We start from the raw sequence: 22,152 nt of genomic DNA on the forward strand, positions 1-22,152 counted from the left end.
AGAGGGGTCGGGTCTTGCCCCGCTCCTGCCATGGCTCTGCGTGGCTCCCAGAAGCAGCAGTATGTCCCCCCTCTGGCTCCTACACACAGAGGCAGCCAAGGGGCTCCGCACGCTGCCCCCACCCCAAGCGCCACCCCCGCAGCTCCTATTGGCCGGGAACCACGGGCAGGGTGCAGAGCCACCTAGCCTCCGCGTAGGAGCCAGAGGGGGGACATGCCGCTGCTTCCGGGAGCTCCTTGAGGTAAGCGCTGCCTGGAGCCTGCACCCCTGACCCCCTTCTGCGCCACAACCCCCTGCCCCAGCCCTGATCCCTCTCCCATCCTACAAACCCCTTCTTCCGAGCCCGGAGCACCCTCCTGCACCTCCAACCCCTCATCCCCAGCCCCACCCCAGAGCCTGCACCCCCAGCTGGAGCCATCACCCCCCCGAATCCCAATCCCCAATTTTGTGAGCATTCATGGCCCGCCATACAATTTCCATACCTAGATGTGGCCCTTGGGCCAAAAAGTTTGCCCACCCCTGTTCTAGATCCTCCCCTGGTCGTGCCTACTTAGTGCCCTTGCCCAGGTTGAGTGAGTCCTGGCACCGAACCAACCCAGTTATGTCCAGTACTGGGACTGGTGCCAAACATCACCAAGAGGCACTTGAGGAGCCAGAAGAGCATCCTATGCAAGAAGTTCAACCACTTCCAGACTTGGCTTCATCCTCATTCTTTCCGGACAAGGCGGTTTCCTTGGAGGCAACATCACCCCCTTCGGCCAACTACAAGACTTATCAGGAATTGTTAAAGAGGGTGGCTTCAGACTTAGGCATTCAGGTCGAGGAGGTCAGGAAGTCTTCTCATTGCCTGTGTAATGGATAGCAGCTCATGCTGCACCTCCTTAACTTCTGTTTCAGTTCCTTGGGCCAAAGATCTGCTCCCTGAGAATGCTAGACAGTTCTCCTCCCTAGTGAACGAGGACAGATTAATAGCAAGAACTTCACTGCAGGCTGGGCTGGATGCAGCAGATTCAGCAGCTAGGACCATAGCTCCTGTGGTATCCATACAGAGGTCCTCATGGCTGCAGTCTTCTGGTCTCCCCTATAAAGTCCAGAATATTATTCAGGATTTGCCTTTTGAAGGTCCTTCTCTTTTCTCAGACCAGACAGTCAGGAAGCTCCATAGCATTAAGGATTCAAGGGTCATCTTGAAGTCAGGTTTGTACACACCTGCCCTTGTGAGAAAGCACTATTGGCCTCAGCAGACACATTGTTATCCTGCTCTGCCTCCTCATCAAGACCTGTCAAAAAAGAAAACTAGGGGTTATAAGCACAGGCCTCCCCCTCCTTCGATTTCAGCTCCAGCTCCTGGCCCTTCTAGATACCTTGGAAGTGTGAAGCAACCATTTTGATGGATCAGTCGAGGATGCCATACCAGTCTCCATATTTCCAGACCCTATCTCCCTGCATTTGCAAACTGTCTTTCCCACCTCTGTGCTTGATTCTGAATTACTACAGACCAGTGGATCTTGAGCACTGTAGAGGTGGGATATATCCTCCAATTTGTTTCCATCTTTCTCTCCCTCCCTCTCTCCCTGTCCCTCTTCAGGGACCACTCTCACAAGCAGCTCCTTCTCCAGGAGGTACAGTCTTTCCTTCAGACAGGTGCCACGGAGGAGGTTCCACAGTGTCACAGAGAGAAGGGGTTTTACTCCTGCTATTTCCTAATCCTGAAAGCAAAGAGCGGTCTCAGACCAATTTTAGACCTGTGTCAACTCAACAAATTCTGAAAAAAGATGAAGTTCCACATAGTCACCCTGGCTTCTATTGTCCTTTCCCTGGATCCTGGAGACTGGTATACCACCCTCGACTTATAAGATGCCTACTTCCATGTGGTGATCAATCATGCTCACAGGAAGTACATTAGATTTCTTGTCAATTGAAAGCATTACCAGTTTACCATACCACCATTTGGCCCACCAGCAGCTCCCAAGGTTTTTATGAAAGTTCTACAAGTAGTAGCTGCCTTCCTCAGAAGATTGTGAGTAGAAGTTTATCCCTACCAGAATGACTGGCTTGTCAAGGGCTGATCCAGGGTGCAGGAACTGTTAAGTGTGTTTCTGATCCAGTCAACATTCAATTCTCTGGGACTATTAGTCAATACAGAGAAGTCTCTCCTGTCTCCAGTCCAGAGAACAGAGTTGATAGTGGCTGTAGTGGACTCCTCTCAAGCCAGAACTTTTCTTCCAGACTTGAGTTTTCAGTCAATATGATCAGTTGTTGTAGATCTCAAAGCTCACCTGGTCACAATGACACAAAACTGTTTCAAGTTCCTGGGGCATTTGGTTCAGTATACCAGATTGTGCCTCAGAATTCTACAAGGTTGGCTAGCCTGAGTCTATTCACCAAGCTGTCATCATCTAGACTAGACTCAGTGGGGAGGGTGCCCTTTCACATCCTCGCCTCCCTAGATTGGTGGACAAGTCTGGCCAATGTATGTGTTTTTCCCTTTGCCCGCCCGGAACCAACACTCACATTAGTAATGGACACTTCTGCCTTGGGGTGGTTGGGGCCCATCTGGATTGTGTACAGACTCAGGGTTTATGGTCTGCAGAAGACTGAACTTTATACATCAACGTCAATGGGCTGAGAGCTGTCAGGTTGGTGTGCCAAGTTTTTCTGCCGCACATCAAGAGAAACAGCTTGTTAGTCGTCACAGACAACACAGCAGCAACATTCTACCTCAAAAAGCAGGGAGAAGCCCCACTCTTCTCTGCTCTGTCAAGAGGCAACTCTGCTTTGGGAGATCTGCATTGCCAATTTGATAGATCTAGAAGCTTCTTACCTACTGGCGTCCAAAGCAATCTGGCAGAATACCTGAGCAGATCATTTACGAATCACCAGAGTGGTCTTTTCATCCTGATGTCACCAGATGTGGACATCTTCCAATGGTGGGAGTCTGCCCAGGAAGACCTATTTGTGACAAGGATCATCAGAAAGCGTCAGCATTTCTTTTCCCTGCAAGGTTACAGCCCCTGTTCCCTGATAGATATATTCTTACTAACATCGTCAGACAGGTTCCTCTTTGCTTTCCCACCAATCCCACTCATTCAAAAAGTATTACTGAAAATAAGACGGGATCAGGCCAGAGTCAAACTCATAGCCCCAGTACGGACTTATTAGCACTGTTTCTCCACTCTCCTGGTGCTTTCATTGAAACCTCCAGTTTCACTTCCACTAGACTTGTATCTTATCTCCCAAGATCATGGTCTGCAATCTCTTCATTTAACGGATGCTCCTTGGCTAGATATTAGGGAGCAATCTTGCTTGAAAGATGTTCAAGATATCCTTCTAAATAATAGAAAGCCATCTATAGGGCTACTTACCTTTCAAAGTGGAGACGTTTTTCCATCGTGCCTTTCTGGAGTATAGTCATTCTGGAGTATAGTCATTCTGTTCTTCAATTCAATACATACTAAATTACTTATTGTACCTGAAACAGCAAGGATTGACTGTTACTTCTATCAAGGTACATCTGGCAGCTATTTCAGCTTTCCACTCTAAGGTGGATAATTGGTTAAGACAATCGAAGTGAGTGGAACGAGCTACTGCCCTATATTATGATGGTCTTTTGGAGCAGTGTCCAGTAATGTAGGGGCTATACATTCTATGTGGTGTTATTTGGTCAGGAGACCTGCCTGCTAATTGAACTTATATCTGGGATAGATGTATCAGAAGAGTTTGGCAATCCATCTGAGTATGTCCTACAGGTAGCCAGGTGCTTGAGTTCTGTGAGCCAGACTGTTAAGAGGCATCAGGGTAGAGCCACACAAAGACAGAAGGAATACTATGATTTCAAGGTCACCAGACAGATATCTGAGCCTGGAGAGTTGGTGTGGGTGTGAGAACAGACTAGAAGAAAGGGGCAGTGTCAAGTTTATTCATCTGTTTACAGTCATCAGGAAACTATATGGGGTGCTATATAAGCTGTCCTCAGAGATGTGTGGACAATCTTTCATGGTTCATTACAATCATCTGAAACCCTCTGTGAATTCATGGCACAAGGACACTGATCATACACAGGAGCACTGGGTGAGATACTCTTGGGGGTCCCCTATTACAGCCCCGGCAATTCCAACGTGCAACCCGAAGGAATGTTCCTGAGTTAGAAAGCCTAGAGTAGGTACCCCGGCTCAGTGAAGATAGGGATAACGAGGGCATGCAAACGCTCAAGGTGGTTTCAGGCCAGGGCTCAGCAGGAGAGCATTCTTGAGACCCTGCCACCCCCCCGGCTCCAGTCTCAGAACTCCAGAGCAGACCGCCCAAGTAGCTTGAAGAGTATTTGAAGTAGCTTCAGCCAGATTGGGGGCGGGGGCAGGAGGAATGGACAGACGCATCCTTTTAAAAGCAGGGGTAATGTAATACGTCAGCACATGGCACCTCAGTGCGAGCAGCCAAGTGCTGGAGGATCAATGGCCTAGAGGGGCAAGAAGTGGGAGGATTCCAGGAGAGTTAGGAGGAGTCAGGGAGGGGGGTGAGAGTGCCATCTTGGCAGGAGTGTGGGCGTGGGGGCCTTGTTGGAAAGGAAGGACTGATTCCCTAGATGTAGCTGTATGTGAGCCTGGAAAACAGGACATGGGATGGGCACTGCTAGACTGGGCCTGATGGTGCAAAGTTATACTCGTGTATGTCCTGGTGGAAGGGGGAATGCTGAGTAGCCGAGAAGCAACATACCCCACCACGCTAGAGGTCCAGACTGAGCAGCCCCTGAGCTGCTACCACAACTGGCTAGGGCATCTCAGTTTTATGTGCACCACTGGTGGGATTAGGTTTTGTGCCCCTCTGAAGGTGGGGGAAGGAATTATTTGGGGTTATTTTTACTGTTTTACTGTAGCTGTTGAAGTCCCTTAAGTCTCCCATCCCCTTTCAGCCCATTGGTCTGTACCCATATCCTACCCTAATATTCTTATATAGAGAGAGATAAGATGAGTGAGGTAGTGTCTTTTATTGGACCAGCTTCTGTTGGTGAGAGAGACAAGCTTTTGAGCCACACCAGTCCTGAAGTCCTGAAGAAGAGCTCTGTGTAGCTCAAAAGCTTGTCTCTCTCACCAACAGAAGCTGGTCCAATAAAAGCTATTATCTCACCCACCTTGTCTCTCTAATATCCAGGGATTGACACAGCTACAACTACACTGAATCATAGAATATCAGGGGTTGGAAGGGACCTCAGAAGGTCATCTAGTCCAACCCCCTGCTCAAAGCAGGACCAATCCCCAGACAGATTTTTACCCCAGTTCTCTAAATGGCCCCCTCAAGGATTGAACTCACAACCCTGGGTTTAGCAGGCCAATGCTCAAACCACTGAGCTATCCCTCCCCCCATACATTCTTTTATAGAAACAGGCTCTGAACTCCACTGTGTGCAGTTGGGTTTTTGTGTCTGGGCTTCCAGATTCAGGTAACCGAAGGCAGGTGGGGTGGTCTGTGCCTGACCTGGAGAAAAACAGGTGCAGGCCTGACACCTTAGGATGGTGTTTCTCAACCTTTTTGTGCTGGTGACCCCGCGACCGCCCCCCACTAGAAAAAAAATTGTAAACCTCTACCTTAACTCCGGGCTTCCACAACCCTCTGGGGCTTGGAGCTTCAGTTTAAGATCGTCATGACCCCCAGGTTGAGAAACACTGGATGAGGACATCTACCACTACTAGCGTCTGTGCCCAGCATTGGGGGTAAGGGAGGAGTTGATACACATCCCTGGCTTCTGGTTATGCAAAGCACTCTCTTTGCTCAGCTAGTTTTGGGAACGCCCCTGCTTGTCTCTGGAGTCTGGCCCATTGCACGGGATGGGGCTGCCCGGGGAGTGCCTTTACCCAACTCTCCTTAAGGGCTTGGAGAGAGCCGAAGCCAAACCACTTGTGGATCATGTGCAAAACCTAAGCGAGGATCGTAACCCGAGCCCTCTTCGGTAGCAGCCTTCCCTACCTCCCCCGCCGTTGGCCCGTCCCACCTCCCCCCAGTCGCTGGCGGTGCGACACGTGCATCTCCTAGGGCTGGGCTGCACCAGCAGCTGTCAGCCCAGCGCCTGGGTCTCTCGCCCGCCCCCCTGGAAAGTCAGCGCGGGGAAGGGCGGGGCTCGAGGAAGTGACTTCAGCTTGCCGCTGCTGCGGCGGGGCGAGAGGGTGGTTGCGGGGAGTCCCGGCGGCAGAGCCGAGGAGTCGCTCGCAGCTCGGGGGTGGCAGCACCGGGCATGGCGGCGGCGCGTTCCCTGCTGGGCGCAGGGCGGGCGGGTCGCGCTGCTGCCGGGCTCTGCTGCTGCAGCGCCGCCAGAGCGAGTCCCCATTGCACGGTGGCCCCCCAGCAGCAGCAGCCGCCGCCCCCTGCGCCCACCGTGGACATGAAGAGCTACCTGTGGGCGCGCTACAAGGAGGCCAAGAAAGTGACCAAGGGTGAGTGCCGCGCAGAGCCCCCGGGACTGGGGCTTCCGCCAGCATCAATGTCATGCTGGGGCCAGAGGGCACCTCCCCCCCTCTCGGGCACGTGGGCTGCAGCTGCCGCAGGGCACCGCTCTGTCACCCCCTCCGCTGCCCTGCCAACGGGCCAGGCGGCTCTGGGTGATTCTCTTGCCAAAGTACATCCAAGGCTCTGGGGTGAAGAGCGGTAGCCAGACCGGGGGAGCCCGACTTCATTAACCTGGGTAGTGCACCCCACCACCATTAATGCCCTGGAGGAGCAGGGAGGACCTTGCGTCCTTATACAAAAGCTTTCCCCAAACCTCCATGTTCAGCAAACTTCCTGGTGCTTGGTGCCAACCTGGGAAGGGTGAAGGAAATGACTGACTGCCTCCTGCTAGGATTTGGACTTGTGGTTGCAGGGAGCCTGTGTCCGTGGCAGCGGAGCCTTACCTCATAAAGCTAGCTGCTTCAGTAGTTGCTTTAAGGGTGCTAGTTGTGAAGTGGATGCTTCCCCAATAGGAAATAGAATGAGTCAGTTAAAGGCCAAAACATTTCACTCAAAATAAAATTTGTGCTTTAGCTTTCCTAGAAATACCTGCACTAGCTAGTATTATGTTTGCTATATAAGACAGAAGGAAAAATAAAGTTTCCACAAGATAGTGGGTTCAGGTGGAAAATTGAAGGTAAATTGAGTCCATGTTGAGCTTTTCTATCACGCATAGTTTTTAAAAATGCATTTTGTTTTTACCATTTGGCTTTTTGTGTCTTTTTGTAGTTGCCAAATGATGCCTTACACCATGGTGATTGTAACTAGTTGCAGATGGCTAAAATATGACTCTGCATAGTGATGTGACTGAAGTCTGTTATGCAGCTCCTCAAATACAGTATTTTTAGTATGACTGATTTATGTGGTTGGCTTTGTCTTCATGAAAACTACAATAGCCTCTTTTCACAATCATCTTAAATTATGGGTGACTTCACTTTTATCTTATCAGAGATAAGAGACTACATTAAAACTGATAAGAGAGTCTGAAGACTGAACTATCAACAAATGTTGGGCAGCATCTGTATTTTTTCAGACCACAAATACTGAAGTAACTGTGAACCATTCTAATTACATTTTTGAACTAGAAGCTATTAACTTTAAATATTTAAAACTATTTTGAAAGAAAATGTTTTACTGTGGTGTAGCTCAGAGTTGATAAAAACTTTTTACGTACACCTCTACCCCGATATAACGCTGTCCTCGGGAGCCAAAAAATCTTACCACGTTATAGGTGAAACCATGTTATATTGAACTTGCTTTGATCCGCCGGAGCATGCAGCCGCCCCCCCCACCCCCGAGCGCTGCTTTACCGCGTTATATCCGAATTGGTGTTCTATCGGGTCGCGTTATATCGGGGTAGAGGTGTATTTGTTTTGTAATCTGTTCCATTGTAGCACTAGACAAAATTAAATTAAACAAATAAGAAAAGCAAGGAGTTAATTTAATGTGTGTATATGTGATCTTTTTGTTTGAGGCCCCTTCTGCAAAGGGGTCACGTTCCAAAAGTGGTAGAGTGAAGTGACCTTTTAGTTGGTTCTCTTTTGGCTACAAGTCCAATTAATTAATTACTATTTAACCCCAAGACTGCTGCAGCGGAATGTCCCCACTTCTGGTAAATAACTCTGAGGTATTGAAGCAAGGAATCAAAAGTTGATGATAAGTAGGCTTGTGCAGAGTAACTTCAGGCAGTTTTCTGAAGATGAGGGAACAAGGCTTCGTTGGGTCGGTCACTTAGAGCAGGGGTTTTCACAAAAATTTTTTTTGATGGCCCCAGAGTGCGGACACCAACTCTTACTCTGACAATTTCCCCTAAAATACTCAATTAGCGGTTGGAAAAACAAGCAAATACGCACATATACACATCCAAGGCACCGACCCGTCTCTCTGTCCCTCCTACGGCCCTTCAGTGAGAGCCCGCCCCAGGGAAGGTGGATCTGGAACTCACTGGCTGCTTGTGGAGTCCCAGGCTCCCTGTGCCCTAGCTGTGGGGGAGCTGCCCAGGGGAGCGCACCAGCAACTGAACGCTACAGCTACCTTCACTGACAAGAGCTGCCTCAGGCGTTGTGCACACTGGTCCCATGTCTCTCCAGAGGCGCTGCCCAGAGCATCCAAGGAGGCTGCGCAGTGCAGGGCGCCGATCCCTGCTGGCGGCTCCAGCGCAAACATCAAGGCGGCACATCTGGCTGTCCTTGGTAACAAGTATTCAGGAACAAAACCTGGGCACTGCAGGGAGGGGCTGCTGCAGACCGCAAAGGGAGACTGAGGGTAAGGAGGGCCATGACTCAAGCTATTTGAGGAGTGGCTGAACCTTTAAATTGTGCCCTCTCCAACAACATACACAACTTGGGGGGGGGACCCGCATATGCCCCTCCAATCTCTGCCCATGCTTTGGAGGCTGTTGTGGCTGGAAATAAATCCGTTGGTGGCTGCATGTGGCCATGGTGGCCGCATTTGAGAAATGCTGCCTTAGAGTATGTCTACACTGCAATAAAAAACTTGTGGCACAGGGTCTCAGAGCCCAGGTCAGCTGAGTTGGGCTTGCAGGGCTCAGGTTGCAGGGCTATAAAATTGCAGTGTAGATGTTTGGGCCTGGGCTCTGACCCTTTATGAAGTCTCAGAGCCTGAGCCTGAACCTGAACACCTGCATTGCAATTTTATATTCTGCAAGCCTGAGCCACCTGACCTGGGCTAGCCACGGCTGTACTGTGGGTTTTTTATTGCACTGGAGATGTGCCCTTAGCCTCTCTCTGCCTCAGTTCCCCAGCTGTAAAATGGGGATAATACTGTTCCTCAGAATGCCTGTGTAAGGTACAGAAATGCATTAAAGATTGTGAAGCTCTTTGAGATCTACTGATGAAAAGCCCTATATAAAAGCTATGTATTTTTATTATTTAACAGCCTGGCTAAGTTGCTACCTGAGAATTTGAAGGTCCAGTGACCTCAGTCACACAGGTATATCATCATTATATAGAAGCATGCTCTCTGAAGCATCTTATAATTATAAAATGTTAGTAACCACTTTCGGTCACTACCATCTGATGGCTGTTTGGCCTGTGTGAAATTATTTTGGTGGACTCAGTCTATTTCCCTCTGCCCACATTATCATTGGGGGCGGGGGAGGTAGAGCATTACCAAGGTGCACATGTCTGCAGCTTCATTGGATAAGTCAAGGACTGAATGGGGTCTGGCGACTGAAGTAGAGTTTGTTGCTCAGCATCAGGCTTCAGGCATATTGAGAGAAAGATGTGGGGAAGCTTGCCCTGTGCTACCGATGGCATAATCATTCTGGATAATACTTCAGACTCCCATCTTTCAGAAGTGCTAAAATCACACACTCAAATGTATAATTGCAGGCACTTTTGTCATATATGAGAGAGTTCAAAGGACTTCAGGGGGTTTTTGGGTGGAGAAACGTAGAGGTCATGCAAACATACATGCTGCATATGGTTCTGGATCTTTTCTTTATGCTCTTTTTTGGCACACCTTATCCATGTTGGTTGCAAATCCCACCCAGAAATATTTTTAGAGGCATTGTCTCAGTGCTGCTGAGGAGGCCTGGCCTACGTTAGGGGAATGAGGTCTGTGAATACTTGGATGGGACTATAGAGGCAGAGGTAAAGTATTTTCAGGATCGCTTGGGGATTGAGGTTGTTTGTTATAGGCTGACATTTAGTTTTTATTTCACTGTTCAGTCAGGACCGATTAATCATCTTACGTTAAGTCATTTTGGCCGAAGTAGTATGTGGCTTGGGGTATGTCAGGCAGACAATGTAGTTAATATCTGAAATCTGTTTATAATAGCTTGGTTTACAGCTTTCAGGCAACCATGAAATATCTATAAAATGAACTCTGGGCAAAAACACTGAGGAAATATAGAAATAACTGTGCCATGTTGAATGCACTGTTGCTGAAAGAGAGAGAGAAAGAGGTCTTTTCACACTCTCGGGTTAGGAAATTGGGGGTTAATGGCACACTATCAATGTTTACTTAATTGTTTGGGAAGAATAATTATCTGTTATGTTATCTTTACTTGCCTGAGTTGGAATTAAATGGTGCAAGTGTTAGCTGTTACCACTCAAGAAAGAGATCTGGGAGTCATTGTGGATAGTTCTCTGAAAACTTCCACTCAATGTGCAGCGGCAGTCAAAAAAGCAAACAAAATGTTAGGAATCATTAAGAAAGGGATAGATAATAGGCAGAAAATATTATATTGCCTCTATATAAATCCATGGTGTACCCACATCTTGAATACTACGTGCAGATGTGGTCACCCCATCTCAAAAAAGATATATTGCTATTGTTAAAGGTTCAGAAAAGGGCACCAAAAATGATTAGGGGTATGGAATGGCTTCTGTATGAGGAGACTGGAACTTTTCAGCTTGGAAAAGAGACTACAAAGGGGGGGCGGGGTATGTTAGAGGATTATAAAATCATGACTGGTGTGGAGACAGTAAATAAGGAAGTGTTATTTACTCCTTCTCATAACACAAGAACTAGTGGGGCACCAAATGAAATTAATAGGCAGCAGGTTTAAAACAAACAAAAGGAAATATTTTTTTCACACTGCACAGTCAACCTGTGGAACTCCTTGCCGGAGGATGTTGTGAAGGCCAAGACTATAACAGGGTTCAAAAAAGAACTAGATAAATTCATGGAGGATAGGTCCATCAATGGCTATTAGCCAGGATGGGCAGGGATGGTGTCCCTAGGCTCTGTTTGCCAGAAGCTGGGAATGGGCGACAGGGGATGGATCACTTGATGATTACCTGTTCTGTTCATTCCCTCTGGGGCACCTGGCATTGGCCACAGTCGGAAGACAGGATACTGGGCTGGATGGATCTTTGGTCTGACTCAGTATGGCCGTTCTAATGTTCTTATGTAAGTGTACTGTTGAAAGGGTAATTACACAGTCATTTCTGAAGCCTAATATAGATTTCAGACCATGGGCCATTTCTTGTGTTGCTTTATCTATCCTACACTTGATTAACCCTGTGTGATTTTCTGCTGAATCTTTTGTGCTTCTACGCATACCTGATGTGCTTGAAACCAAAGTTAAAACAGTTAATGCACAGCAGATGAACTAAGTAATGGTGGGGAAAGAGGTGCAGACTAAAAGAAGAGGATACTGGCAGTAAAAGCAAAACAAAATGAAAACATATTTATAGAGGTGTCAAAAATGCATGTATTGTGTCTGAAACAGGGATTTCTGTCAAGTATCCTGAAACAAATATTTTTCTTACTTCGAAAGTAGTAGCCGACGCAAATGTGTGTGTATTTAATATTATGGGTAGTCAAACATCTTAATAAAATTATAGACAGCATTTTTCTTTGTTCCAGGTTGAGATTTAATGTAAGAATGGCCATACTGGGTCAGACCACTGGTCCAGCTAGCTCAGTATCCTGTCTTCTGACGGTGGCCAGTGCCAGATGCTTCAGAGGGAATGAACAGAACAGGGCAATTATCAAGTGATCCATCCCTTATTGTCCTGTCCAAGCTTCTGGCAGTCGGAGGCTTAGGGACACCCAGAACATGGGGTTGTGTCCCTGACCATTTTGGCTAATAGCTATTGATGGACCTATCCTCCGTGAACTTAGCTAATTTTTTTTTGATCCCAGTTATATTTTTGGCCTTCACAACATCCCCTGGCAATGAGTTCCACTGGTTCAAGTACATAAAAGGCTGTTACAAGGAGGAGGGAGAAAATTGTTCTCCTTAACTTCTGAGGATAGGACAAGAAGCAACAGGCTTAAATTGCCGCAAGGGAGGCTTAGGTTGGACATTAGGAAAAATTTCCTCTCAGGGTGGTTAAGCACTGGAATAAATTGCCTAGGGAGGTTTAAGAGCAGGTTAGACAAACACCTGTCAGGGATGGTCTAGATCAGTGGTCTCCAACCCTTTTATGCACAAGATCACTTTTTGAATTTAAGTGCAACCCAGGATCTACCCCGCCTTTTCCCCGAGGCCTCGCCCTGTTCACCCCATTCTCCCCTCCCTCCATTGCTTGCTCTCCTCCACCGTTGCTCACTTTCACCGGGCTGGGGCAGGAAGTTGGGGGGTGGGAGGGGGTGTGGACTCTGGGCTGGGGCCGAGGGGTTCAGAATGTGGGAGGGGGCTTCGGGTTGGGGTGCAGGAGGGGGTACAGGGTGCTGGCTCCGGGAGGGGGCTCAGGGCTGGGGCAGGAGATTGGGGTGCAGGATGGGCTATGGGGTGCTAGCTCTGGGAGGGGGCTCAGGGCTGGGGCAGGGGTTGGGGTACAGGAGGGGGTACAGAGTGCTGGCTCCGGGAGGGGGCTCAGGGCTAGGGCAGGAGATTGGGGTGCAGGAGGAGGTTTGGGGTGCTGGCTTTGGGAAGGGGCTCAGGGCTGGGGCAGGGGGTTGGGTGAGAGTTCCTGCTGGGTGGTGCTTACAGCGGGCGACTCCCAGTCGGCAGTGCAGCGGGGCTAAGGCATGCTCCCTGCCTGCCCCAGCCCTGCGCTGCTCCCAGAAGTGGCTGCCAGGTTCCTGTGGCCCCTGGGGGAGGGGGAAGCAGGGGTCTCCATGCGCTACCCCTCCCTGCAGGCATTACCCCCGCAGCTCCCATTGGCCACAGTTCCCCGTTCCTGACCAATGGGAGCTGCGGGGGCAATGCCTGCAGGGAGGGGTAGAGGTGGAGATCCCTGCTTCCCCCTCCCCCAGGGGCCGCAGGGACCTTGCGGCTGCTTCTGGGAGCAGTGTAGGGCCAAGGCAGGAAGGGAGGTAGCTCCACTGCGCCACCGGACTTTTAGTGGCCAGAGATCGTGATCGACTGTCAGAGGCTCCAGGATCGACCAGTCGATCGCTATATACTGGTTGGTGACCCCTGGTCTAGATAATACTTAGTCCTGCCATGAGTGCAGGGGACTGGACAAGATGACCTCTCAAGATCCCTTCCAGTCCTATGATTTTATGATTGTGTGTTGTTTGAAGAGGTACTTATGTTTGTTTTCAACTTGCTGCCGATTAATTTCATTGGATTTTGTGTTCTGGGAAGGGGTAAGTAACACTTCCCTATTTACTTTCTCTGCACCATTCATGATTTAATAGACTTCTATCCTATCCTTCCTTAGTCATCTTTTTTTTTTAATGAACAATCTTAATCTTTTAATCTCTCCTCATGTGAAGCTGTTCCATACCCCCAATCATTTTTGTTGACTTTCTGTACCTTTTCCAATTTTAATATATCTTTTTTGAGATCGGGTGATCGGAACTGCACACAGTATTCAAGATGTGGATGTACCATGGATTTATATAGTGGCATTATGATAGCTATTTTCTGTCTACTATCTATCCCTTTCCTATTTGTTTCTAACATTCTGTTAATCTTTTTGACTACTACTGAACATTGAGTAGATGTTTTCAGACAACTATCCCTGATGACTCAAAGATCTTTTTTGAGATAGCAGCTGATTTAGACCCTAATACTTTGTATATATTGTGGGATTATTTTTTCCAATGTGCATTACTTTGCACTTATAAACATTGTATTTCATCTGTCATTTTGTTGCCCAGTCACCCAGTTTTGAGAGATTCTTTTGTAACAATTTGCAGTCAGCTTTGAACTTAACTATCTTGAGTAATTTTGTATTGTCTGCAAACTTTGCCACCTCACCATTTACCCCGTTTTCCAGATCACTTATGAATATGTTGTACAGCACAGAACCCAGTACAGATCTTTGTGGACCCCCCCCCCCCATATTTACCTCTTTCTGTTGTGAAAACTGGACCGTTTATTTCTACCTTTTGTTTTCGTATTTCTTAACCAGTTACTGATCCATGAGAGGACTTTCCCTGTTATCCCATGACTGCTTATTTTGCTTTAAGAGCCTTTGGTGTGGGACCTTGTCAAAGGCTTTCTGAAAGTCCAAGTACACTATATCCACTGGATCACCCTTGCCCACATGTTTATTGACCCCCTCAAGAATTCTAATAGATTGGTGAGACATGGTTTCCATTTACAAAAACTGTTTTGACTCTTCTCCATTGTATCACGTTCATATATTTGTCTGATAATTCTGTTCACTACTGTAGCTTCAACCAATTTGCTTGGTACTGAAGTTAGATTAACTGGCCTGGAAATGCCAGAATCACCTCTAGAATCTTTAAAAAATCAGCATTACATTAGCTATCCCCCAGTCATCTGGTGCAGAATCTGAGTTAAGCAATAGGTTACACACCACAGTTAACAATTCTGCAATTTCATATTTGAGTTCCTTCAGAACTGTTGGGTGAATACCATTTAGTCCTGATGACTTAAATTTATTATTTTGTTCCAAAACTTCTTCTATGGATACCTCTATCTGGGCCAGTTTCTCAGATTTATCACCTAAAAAGAATGGCTCAGGTGTGGGAATCTCCCTCATATCCTCTGCAGTGAAGACCAATGCAAAGAATTCACTGAGCTTCTCTGCAATGGTCTTGTCTTCCTTGAGTACCTTGATTGTCTAGTGGCCCCGCTGATTGTTTGGCAGGTGTACTTAATTCTGCTTCTGATGTACTTAATTTTTTTTTTGCTATTAGTTTGTATGTCTTTTCCTAGTTGCTCTTCAAATTCTTTGTTGGCCTGCATGATTATATTTGTACATTTGATTTCCCAGAGTTTATGCTCCTTTCTGTTTTCCTCTGTGGGATTTTTACTTCCAGTTTTTAAAGGATGCCTTTATGCCTCTAACCACTTCTTTTATTCTGGTATTTAGCCACGGGGGCATTTTTTTTAGTCCTTACTTTAAAAAAAAATTGGGGTATATGTTTGAGCCTCTGTTATGGTGTTTTTAAATAGTTTCCATGCAGCTTGCAGGCATTTCACTCCTGTGACTGTTCCTTTTAATCTCCATTTAACTAGCTTTCTTATTTTTGTGTGGTTCTCTTTTAACTTAAAAAAATGCTACTATGGTAGGTTTCTTTGGTATTTTTCCCACTGTAAGGATGTTAAATTTAATTACATTATGGTTGCTATTACCAAGCAGTTCTGTTATTTTCACCTCTTGGACCAGATCCTGTGTTCCCATGAGGACTAAATCAAGACTGGCCTCTCCCCTTGTGGGTTCCAGGAGTAGCTGCTTCGAGAAGCAGTCATTAATGGTGTCTAGAAATTTTATTATTGCATCCCATCCGAAGGTGACATATACCCAGTCAAATACAGAAATAGTTCAAATCCTGTTATTCCTGGGTTTTCTGTTTTTGTAGCCTCTCTGGTCTCCCTGAGTGATTTCGCAATCACTGTCACTATCCTGGTCAGGTGATTAGTAGTATATTCCTACTGCTATGCTTTTGTTATTGTAGCATGGAATTTTTATCCATAGAGATTCTATGGTACAGTTTAATTCATTTAAAACTTTTTACTATATTTGACTCGCTGCTTTCTTTCACAAATATTGCCGCTCCCTCACCAGAGCGACTTGCTGTGTCATTCCTGTATATTTTGTATCTGGTATTACTGTGTCCTATTGATTATCATTGTTTCACCATATTAAAGTCTGCATATTAAAGTGAAATGGCTTACTAGCTTCCATCAACACGTACTTATATTTGTAGAATCATAGAAATATAGGGCTGGAAGAGACCTCGAGAAGTCATCAAGTCCAGCCCCTTGTGCTGAGGCAGGACCAAATAAACCTTGACCATCCCTGACAGGCATTTGCCTAACCCATTCTTAGAAACCTCCAATCATAGGGATTCCACAACCTCCCTTGGAAGCCTATTCTGGTGCTTAACTTTTGTAGTTAGAAAGTCCCCCCCCCGCAATATCTAACCTAAATTTCACTTACTGCAGATTAAGTCCATTGCTTCTTGTCCTACCGTCAGTGGACATGGAGAACAATTGATCACCATCCTCATTATAACAGCCCTTAACACATTTGTAGACTGCTTTCAGGTCGCCCCTCAGTTGTCTTTTCTCAAGACTAAATGTGCCCAGGGTTTTTTAACCTTTCCTCATAGGTCAGTTAATCTAAACCTTTTGTCATTCTTTGTTGCTCTCCCCTGGACTCTCTCTAGTTTGTCTACATCTTTCCTTAAGTGTGGCAGTCAGAACTGGAGATGGTAATCCAGCTGAGGCCTTGCCAGTGCTGAGTAGAGCAGGACAATTATCTCCCTTGTTTTACATACGACACTCTTGTTAGTACACCCCAGAACGTTATTCACTTTTTTGCACAACTGTGTCACATTGCTGACTCATATTCAATTTGTGATCCATTATAATCCCCAGATCCTTTTCAGCAGTACTGACACCTAGCCAGCTATTCCCCATTTTGCAGTTGTGCATTTGGTATTTTTCTTCTTAAGTGAAATGTTTTGCACTTATCTTTTATCAAAATTAATCTTGTTGAATTCAGACCAATTCTCCATTTTGTCAGGGTCATTTTGAATTTTAATCCTGTTCTCTAGAGTGCTGTAACACTCCCCAGCTTGATGTCATCTGCAAATTTTATAAGCATACTTTCCACTCCATTATCCAAATCATTAATGAAAATATTGAATAGTACCAGACCCAGAACTGGACCCTGCAGGACCCCACTAGTTCTGCCCTCCCAGTTTGATAGTGAATCATGGATAACAACTTTTTGAATGGTTTCAGAGTAGCAGCCGTGTTAGTCTGTATCTGCAAAAAGAACAGGAGTACTTGTGGCACCTTAGAGTCTAACAAATTTATTAGAGCATAAGCTTTCGTGGAAGAAGAAGTGGGCTGTAGTCCACGAAAGCTTATGCTCTAATAAATTTGTTAGTCTCTAAGGTGCCACAAGTACTCCTGAACTTTTTGAATATGATCTTTCAATCAGTTGTGCACTCACTGGATAGTAATTTCATCTATACTGCATTTCCCTAGTTTGCTTTTGAGAATGTCAGGTGGCACTGTGTCAAAAGCCTTACTAAAATCAAGATGTATCACATCTACAGCTTGTCCCTTATCTACTGGACCAGTAACCCTGTCATTACAAATATCTAATGATAAATGTCAAATTTAAAATATAATATGCATAGGGTTTGATTTTATGCTTCGTATAAGGCTGGAATACTAACTCCAATTTTTTTATTTTCTTCAGACTTGGTTCCTTCAATTATGAGTAATTTGCTGAATCCAGATGCTATTTTTACCAACAATGAAATGAGTCTATCAGACATTGAAATCTATGGCTTTGATTATGACTACACATTGGTCTTTTATTCCAAACATCTGCACACTTTGATCTATAATGCTGCCCGAGATCTTCTCATTAATGAGCATCGGGTAAGATGAATGAAATAACAGTATGCACCTTTATTTGTATGAATGCTATGAGCAGCTGCTAGTTGAGAGAAGCTTTGTACATCTCCTAATGGCTTGGTCCCCAGTTGGCTCTCTTTTGGTACATCTTGTGCAGCAGCTGCTTACAGACCACAAAGTTCCTCGTTCAGTCTCAGCTGCAGTAATGTGCAGAGTGGAGACAGTCCAGGAACTGGAAGGACTACTCCGTTCTTGTATCTGTCAGTCAGTTAGCAGAGACATCTTGCAGGTATGAGGATACTTAAGTTGGCTGTATTATAAGCAGAATTCTCTTACTGCACTGTTATGAATGCAATTATTATTAGTGTCCATTTGGAATATTTTACAAACCCTAACCTGGACTGAATGGACATTGTAGCATTGGGCATTTCCATTCCTGTATTTCAGTCTAAAGGTTAACAGCTATACATAAATGTCTATAAATATCTCTGGATTAACAAACAAACTTAAAACTTCATAGGTACCATAAACACACAAAACTTAGCGCCCCTCAAATTCTGCAACATTTTGGTTGAAACTTCTGCAGCATAAGTTAGCAAATTGTATTCGGTGTCATTTTTGTAATAGAAACTGACACATTGCAGTAGCAGTGGGGTTGCATGCTTGTAGTAGTAGCTTGAAATTGGAAACTAGTCTCCTATGGGTAACAGTAATCACTTACAATATGATGTAATGCTTAAAGCCACCTGTTGGGAGATATAGTTTCCCATAGGAATATATTTTTTTCAACCCATGGGAAAACAACTTTCTCTAACTCCAGTCTCTCTCTAGCTGCATTTTTATTGACCTCTATGTACTGTAGCATCAGAATTACCCTGCAGGTGAAGCTTTTAGGTGACAGAGGCCATATCATCCTATCTCAGTCAATTTATAAGATGGCTCATTTTTGTCACTAAAATGTAATCTGGCTAGGATAAATAAAAATTGAAAATCCTGATGTAGGCAGCATGGAATCTGGAAATATATTTAAAAGTAAACATCAAATGAATAGATATTACCCCTGGAATAATCAACTTTACTAAATTTTTGATTGGATTTGATTAATATATATATTAATCTAAATTAACGATCCAGATAAGATTTCACAAGGGGTGAAACCTTGGAATCAGGCCACTTATCTGAGTGTCTTTAGCTCTAATGCTTCAAGTCAAACTTTTGTTTTGATATATTGGCCTGTTGCTGCATAATGAACTGTATGTGAACCTTTCATGCTAAGGGCAATAAGAAAGCCCAAGTTTTTAATTTTAGAAAGGTTTTGAAAATTTGGGCCAAAACTTTTGAGCACAGGTGTCTAAAGGTATTTGTTTTTCTTTAGTCCAATTTTCAGAGGTGATGAATACTTAGAAATGTCACAGAAGCTAGTGGGTGCTGCATGTGCTTATCCTCTGTGCAAATTGGGCCACTTTTCCTTAGGTGCCTAACTTTAGTCACTCACATTTGAAGATTTGAGCCATAGATTTTTTTTTTCCAGGTGTTCTTCCCATTCTTGTATGTGAGCTGTAGATACTTTCACATGTACATCACCAGTGTGTTGAAGGGCGTACTTGAGTGAATGCTAAAAGTGACATATGGGAAGTTAAGCTTTTTAGAATTGGAAAAAGAAATTTATTGGGGTGTGTAAATAGTTTAAATTAACCCTCACTTTTTATTCTTAGTATCCTGCAGAAATAAGGAAGTATGATTATGATCCCAATTTTGCAATAAGAGGACTTCATTATGATGTACATCGGGTAGGTATAAATGATGTGGTGAGTTATGTGGTGCTGAATATATAGATTATGAACATAAATATTGCATTTTATAAATGTCATCAAAGGTTTTACCTTGTGCTGACATGTAGGCCCTTTGTTCTTTTTTTCCCCTTATGTTTATGACAGCTTGAATTGTTTTAAAGAGCGGTTTCGTCAAGGCTTTTATGACAAATCAAGTTGGAAGAGAATAAACACAAATATGCCAGTATTGTTAGGGAAAGTTATTTCTTCATGATTGTAATCCCATGTCATCTGAATAATACAGTTTCTAGTGGTTTTTACAAGCTCTGAATAAAATCCTTTGACAAAATACTCTGCTGCTCTTTACAAAGAATTTCTAATTGAAATTCTTTTAAAATTCATCCGTATCTGAGCAAGAAAGTCTTACTCCTTGTGACCGATAAAATGGTTATAGCTTTTATAACTGTATATAAGACTGCTTTTATGAAATGTAAATTGTCTGAAATTTTTGTTTTTGTTCAAGGCATTATTGATGAAGATTGATGCTTTTCACTATATTCAATTGGGAACAGTCTATAGGTAGGTGGAATTATTGCTTAGTTGATATAAAACACACTCGTGTTTCTGAATCCACTGGATGCTCCTCTGAAAGCACATTGAAGAGTCAGGCCAGTAGCAATGTAGTACGGTGTATATTGTGTAGTCGTCTACTGGAAGGCATGGACACAGGTGTGCTCTTTACTGGCTGAACTAGAAGAAGGGATTCTCTATGGAGAGCTGGCTGGTCATACGGTGCTGACTCAGCACCTTGTCCCCAGCTGCTAACTTTCATTAAAAAACAGCTAAAAATACACTCAGTGCTTCTACAGTGTTAGATTTCTATGTGAGTTGTTGCCGCAGGGACACTGCAATCTCAAATGAGGAGGGAGAGATGCACCTTGAGATTCTCTCTATTATGATATGGGTATTCCCACAAAAAAGTTAACATTATGTACCTACAGTAGCATAGGGAAAAATGCATTGTATTTGGAATGTGTACCGTCAAATGTTCCCTTTAAGAAAAATCTATAGATGTTAGGTCATATTCCAGCTTCAGAACTTCCCTCTGTGTATGTTTTTTTGTGCCAGTTAACAATATACTTGGTAGGTAGATCATTATAGTACTTTTACTAGATAATCTGTTCCAGAAGCTGCCAGGGGAAGACAGGGGTGGATCATTCCAACTGACCTGTCCTGTACACTCCCCCTGAAACTCCATTACTGGCCTTCTGTTGGAGAAGGCTGCTGGGCTAGATGGACTGTTGGTTTGGCTCAGTATGGCAGTTCTTACGTTCTATTATGGTAGAGTCTCTCGTATATATGAGAAAATAGAAGATGGTGTGTGTGATATAAAGGTTTTAATGCAGCCATCATATTGATACTTGAAGTATCAAATCAATGTGTGTTATAAGTTATCAGAGTACCACTAAACCTTCTAATCACCTCCTCGTGTTCTGATAGGCAACACATCAAGTCCTCAGAGTCTATCTTGGGGTGCCTTCTATAACTGCAGCTTCCCACTTGGAAGCTGGGAAACTCCTCTCTACAAAGGTATATAAATAAAAACCAGAACCTTCAGTTCCAAAAAGAAAGACCTTTATACAATGAATTTAAGGCCGGGTTTTCAGGCTCCCAAATCTATTCCAGCGGTACAGTGGGATAACAACAGATCTTAGTCATAATACTTCTGTGTACAGAAAAAATGCACATGCCCAGGATCTTGCTTATTCTTATAGTTCTGGGCTGGTGTACTTCTAGGGAGAGAAGGAGGAGATGTGTTTGACAGGTTGATTTTATTTTATATTTCTAAAAAGGCAGCTGTATGAAGCTTTCCATAGGTTTGGAATATTGAAGTAAATGCTAGCTGGCTGGATTACAGGATAGGTGAAGTGGTTAAAGGTGCATCATGATTTCATTTATCACATAGCTGTGCAGTATATCGCCTTCTCACACACAGTTTGCATATTTATATAAATCAGTAGGTGTACTCCGAGTAAGATATGCCCTTGCCATCTTTTAGCCTTGTCTTCATGAAGATTTCCTGCAGTCCTTACACTGGTGCCATTCCACCAATGCTTACTGTAACTGTACTATAGTACACCAGCAGGAGTGTAGGCCAGCCATGGTGTTCTGTCTATCATGCCATGTAGCTTTACTCTGAACAGGGTAAAAGAAACCCCATATGTACACAGCTGACCTGCCAACTACGGTGATAAAATTGATCCATTGGCAAAACTGATGTTAAATTTTTCTTCCACACTCATAATTGAGCACACTCCTCCGTGCTGTCTCAAAAATGATATAAATAGTACCTCTGAACATGCACTTAACAAATATCTACCGTCTACAGGTAATCTTGTTATTAAATAAATATATCCTGATTCACAAAAGGTCTGTTTTGCGATACTCCAATGATATTTGGCAGACTCGTCTGGAAGTTAGACAGAATTCATGATTCATGTTCTTGGATATGTTACTGACACATTATTTGCCTAAGGTGTAATACAACTTCTTTGTTTCTGTTTGATTAGCCATACTGTAAAATGGATGATGATAAAGAATACTTCACATTTCTTATAGTACTTTCTATCTGGAGTATTCTTAGAATCTCAAGTCGCTTTTTAAAAACTAATGTTTATGCCTCACG

At 44.5% G+C, this 22,152-nt stretch overlaps 1 protein-coding gene across 2 annotated transcripts in view; it reads left to right on the forward strand.

Annotated features, from left to right (window-relative positions):
* Positions 1 to 6,053: 6,053 nt before the first annotated feature.
* The window catches only part of NT5DC3 (5'-nucleotidase domain containing 3), a 32,714-nt gene continuing 16,615 nt past the window's right edge, over positions 6,054 to 22,152 (forward strand). Inside the window, exons 1-5 of one of the 2 annotated variants that reach the window (XM_054033215.1) lie at positions 6,356 to 6,424; positions 14,258 to 14,428; positions 17,534 to 17,718; positions 19,410 to 19,484; positions 19,990 to 20,045. In XM_054033215.1, the coding sequence (XP_053889190.1) occupies positions 17,551 to 17,718; positions 19,410 to 19,484; positions 19,990 to 20,045 (299 nt within the window). In that variant the 5' untranslated portion in view covers positions 6,356 to 6,424; positions 14,258 to 14,428; positions 17,534 to 17,550. Of the gene's footprint in view, positions 6,425 to 14,257; positions 14,429 to 17,533; positions 17,719 to 19,409; positions 19,485 to 19,989; positions 20,046 to 22,152 lie in introns of both variants that reach the window. The other variant, XM_054033206.1, reaches the window with a different exon arrangement.

Source organism: Malaclemys terrapin, chromosome 1 (assembly GCF_027887155.1).
Source record: "Malaclemys terrapin pileata isolate rMalTer1 chromosome 1, rMalTer1.hap1, whole genome shotgun sequence".
In the NCBI taxonomy this organism is placed as follows: domain Eukaryota; kingdom Metazoa; phylum Chordata; order Testudines; family Emydidae; genus Malaclemys; species Malaclemys terrapin.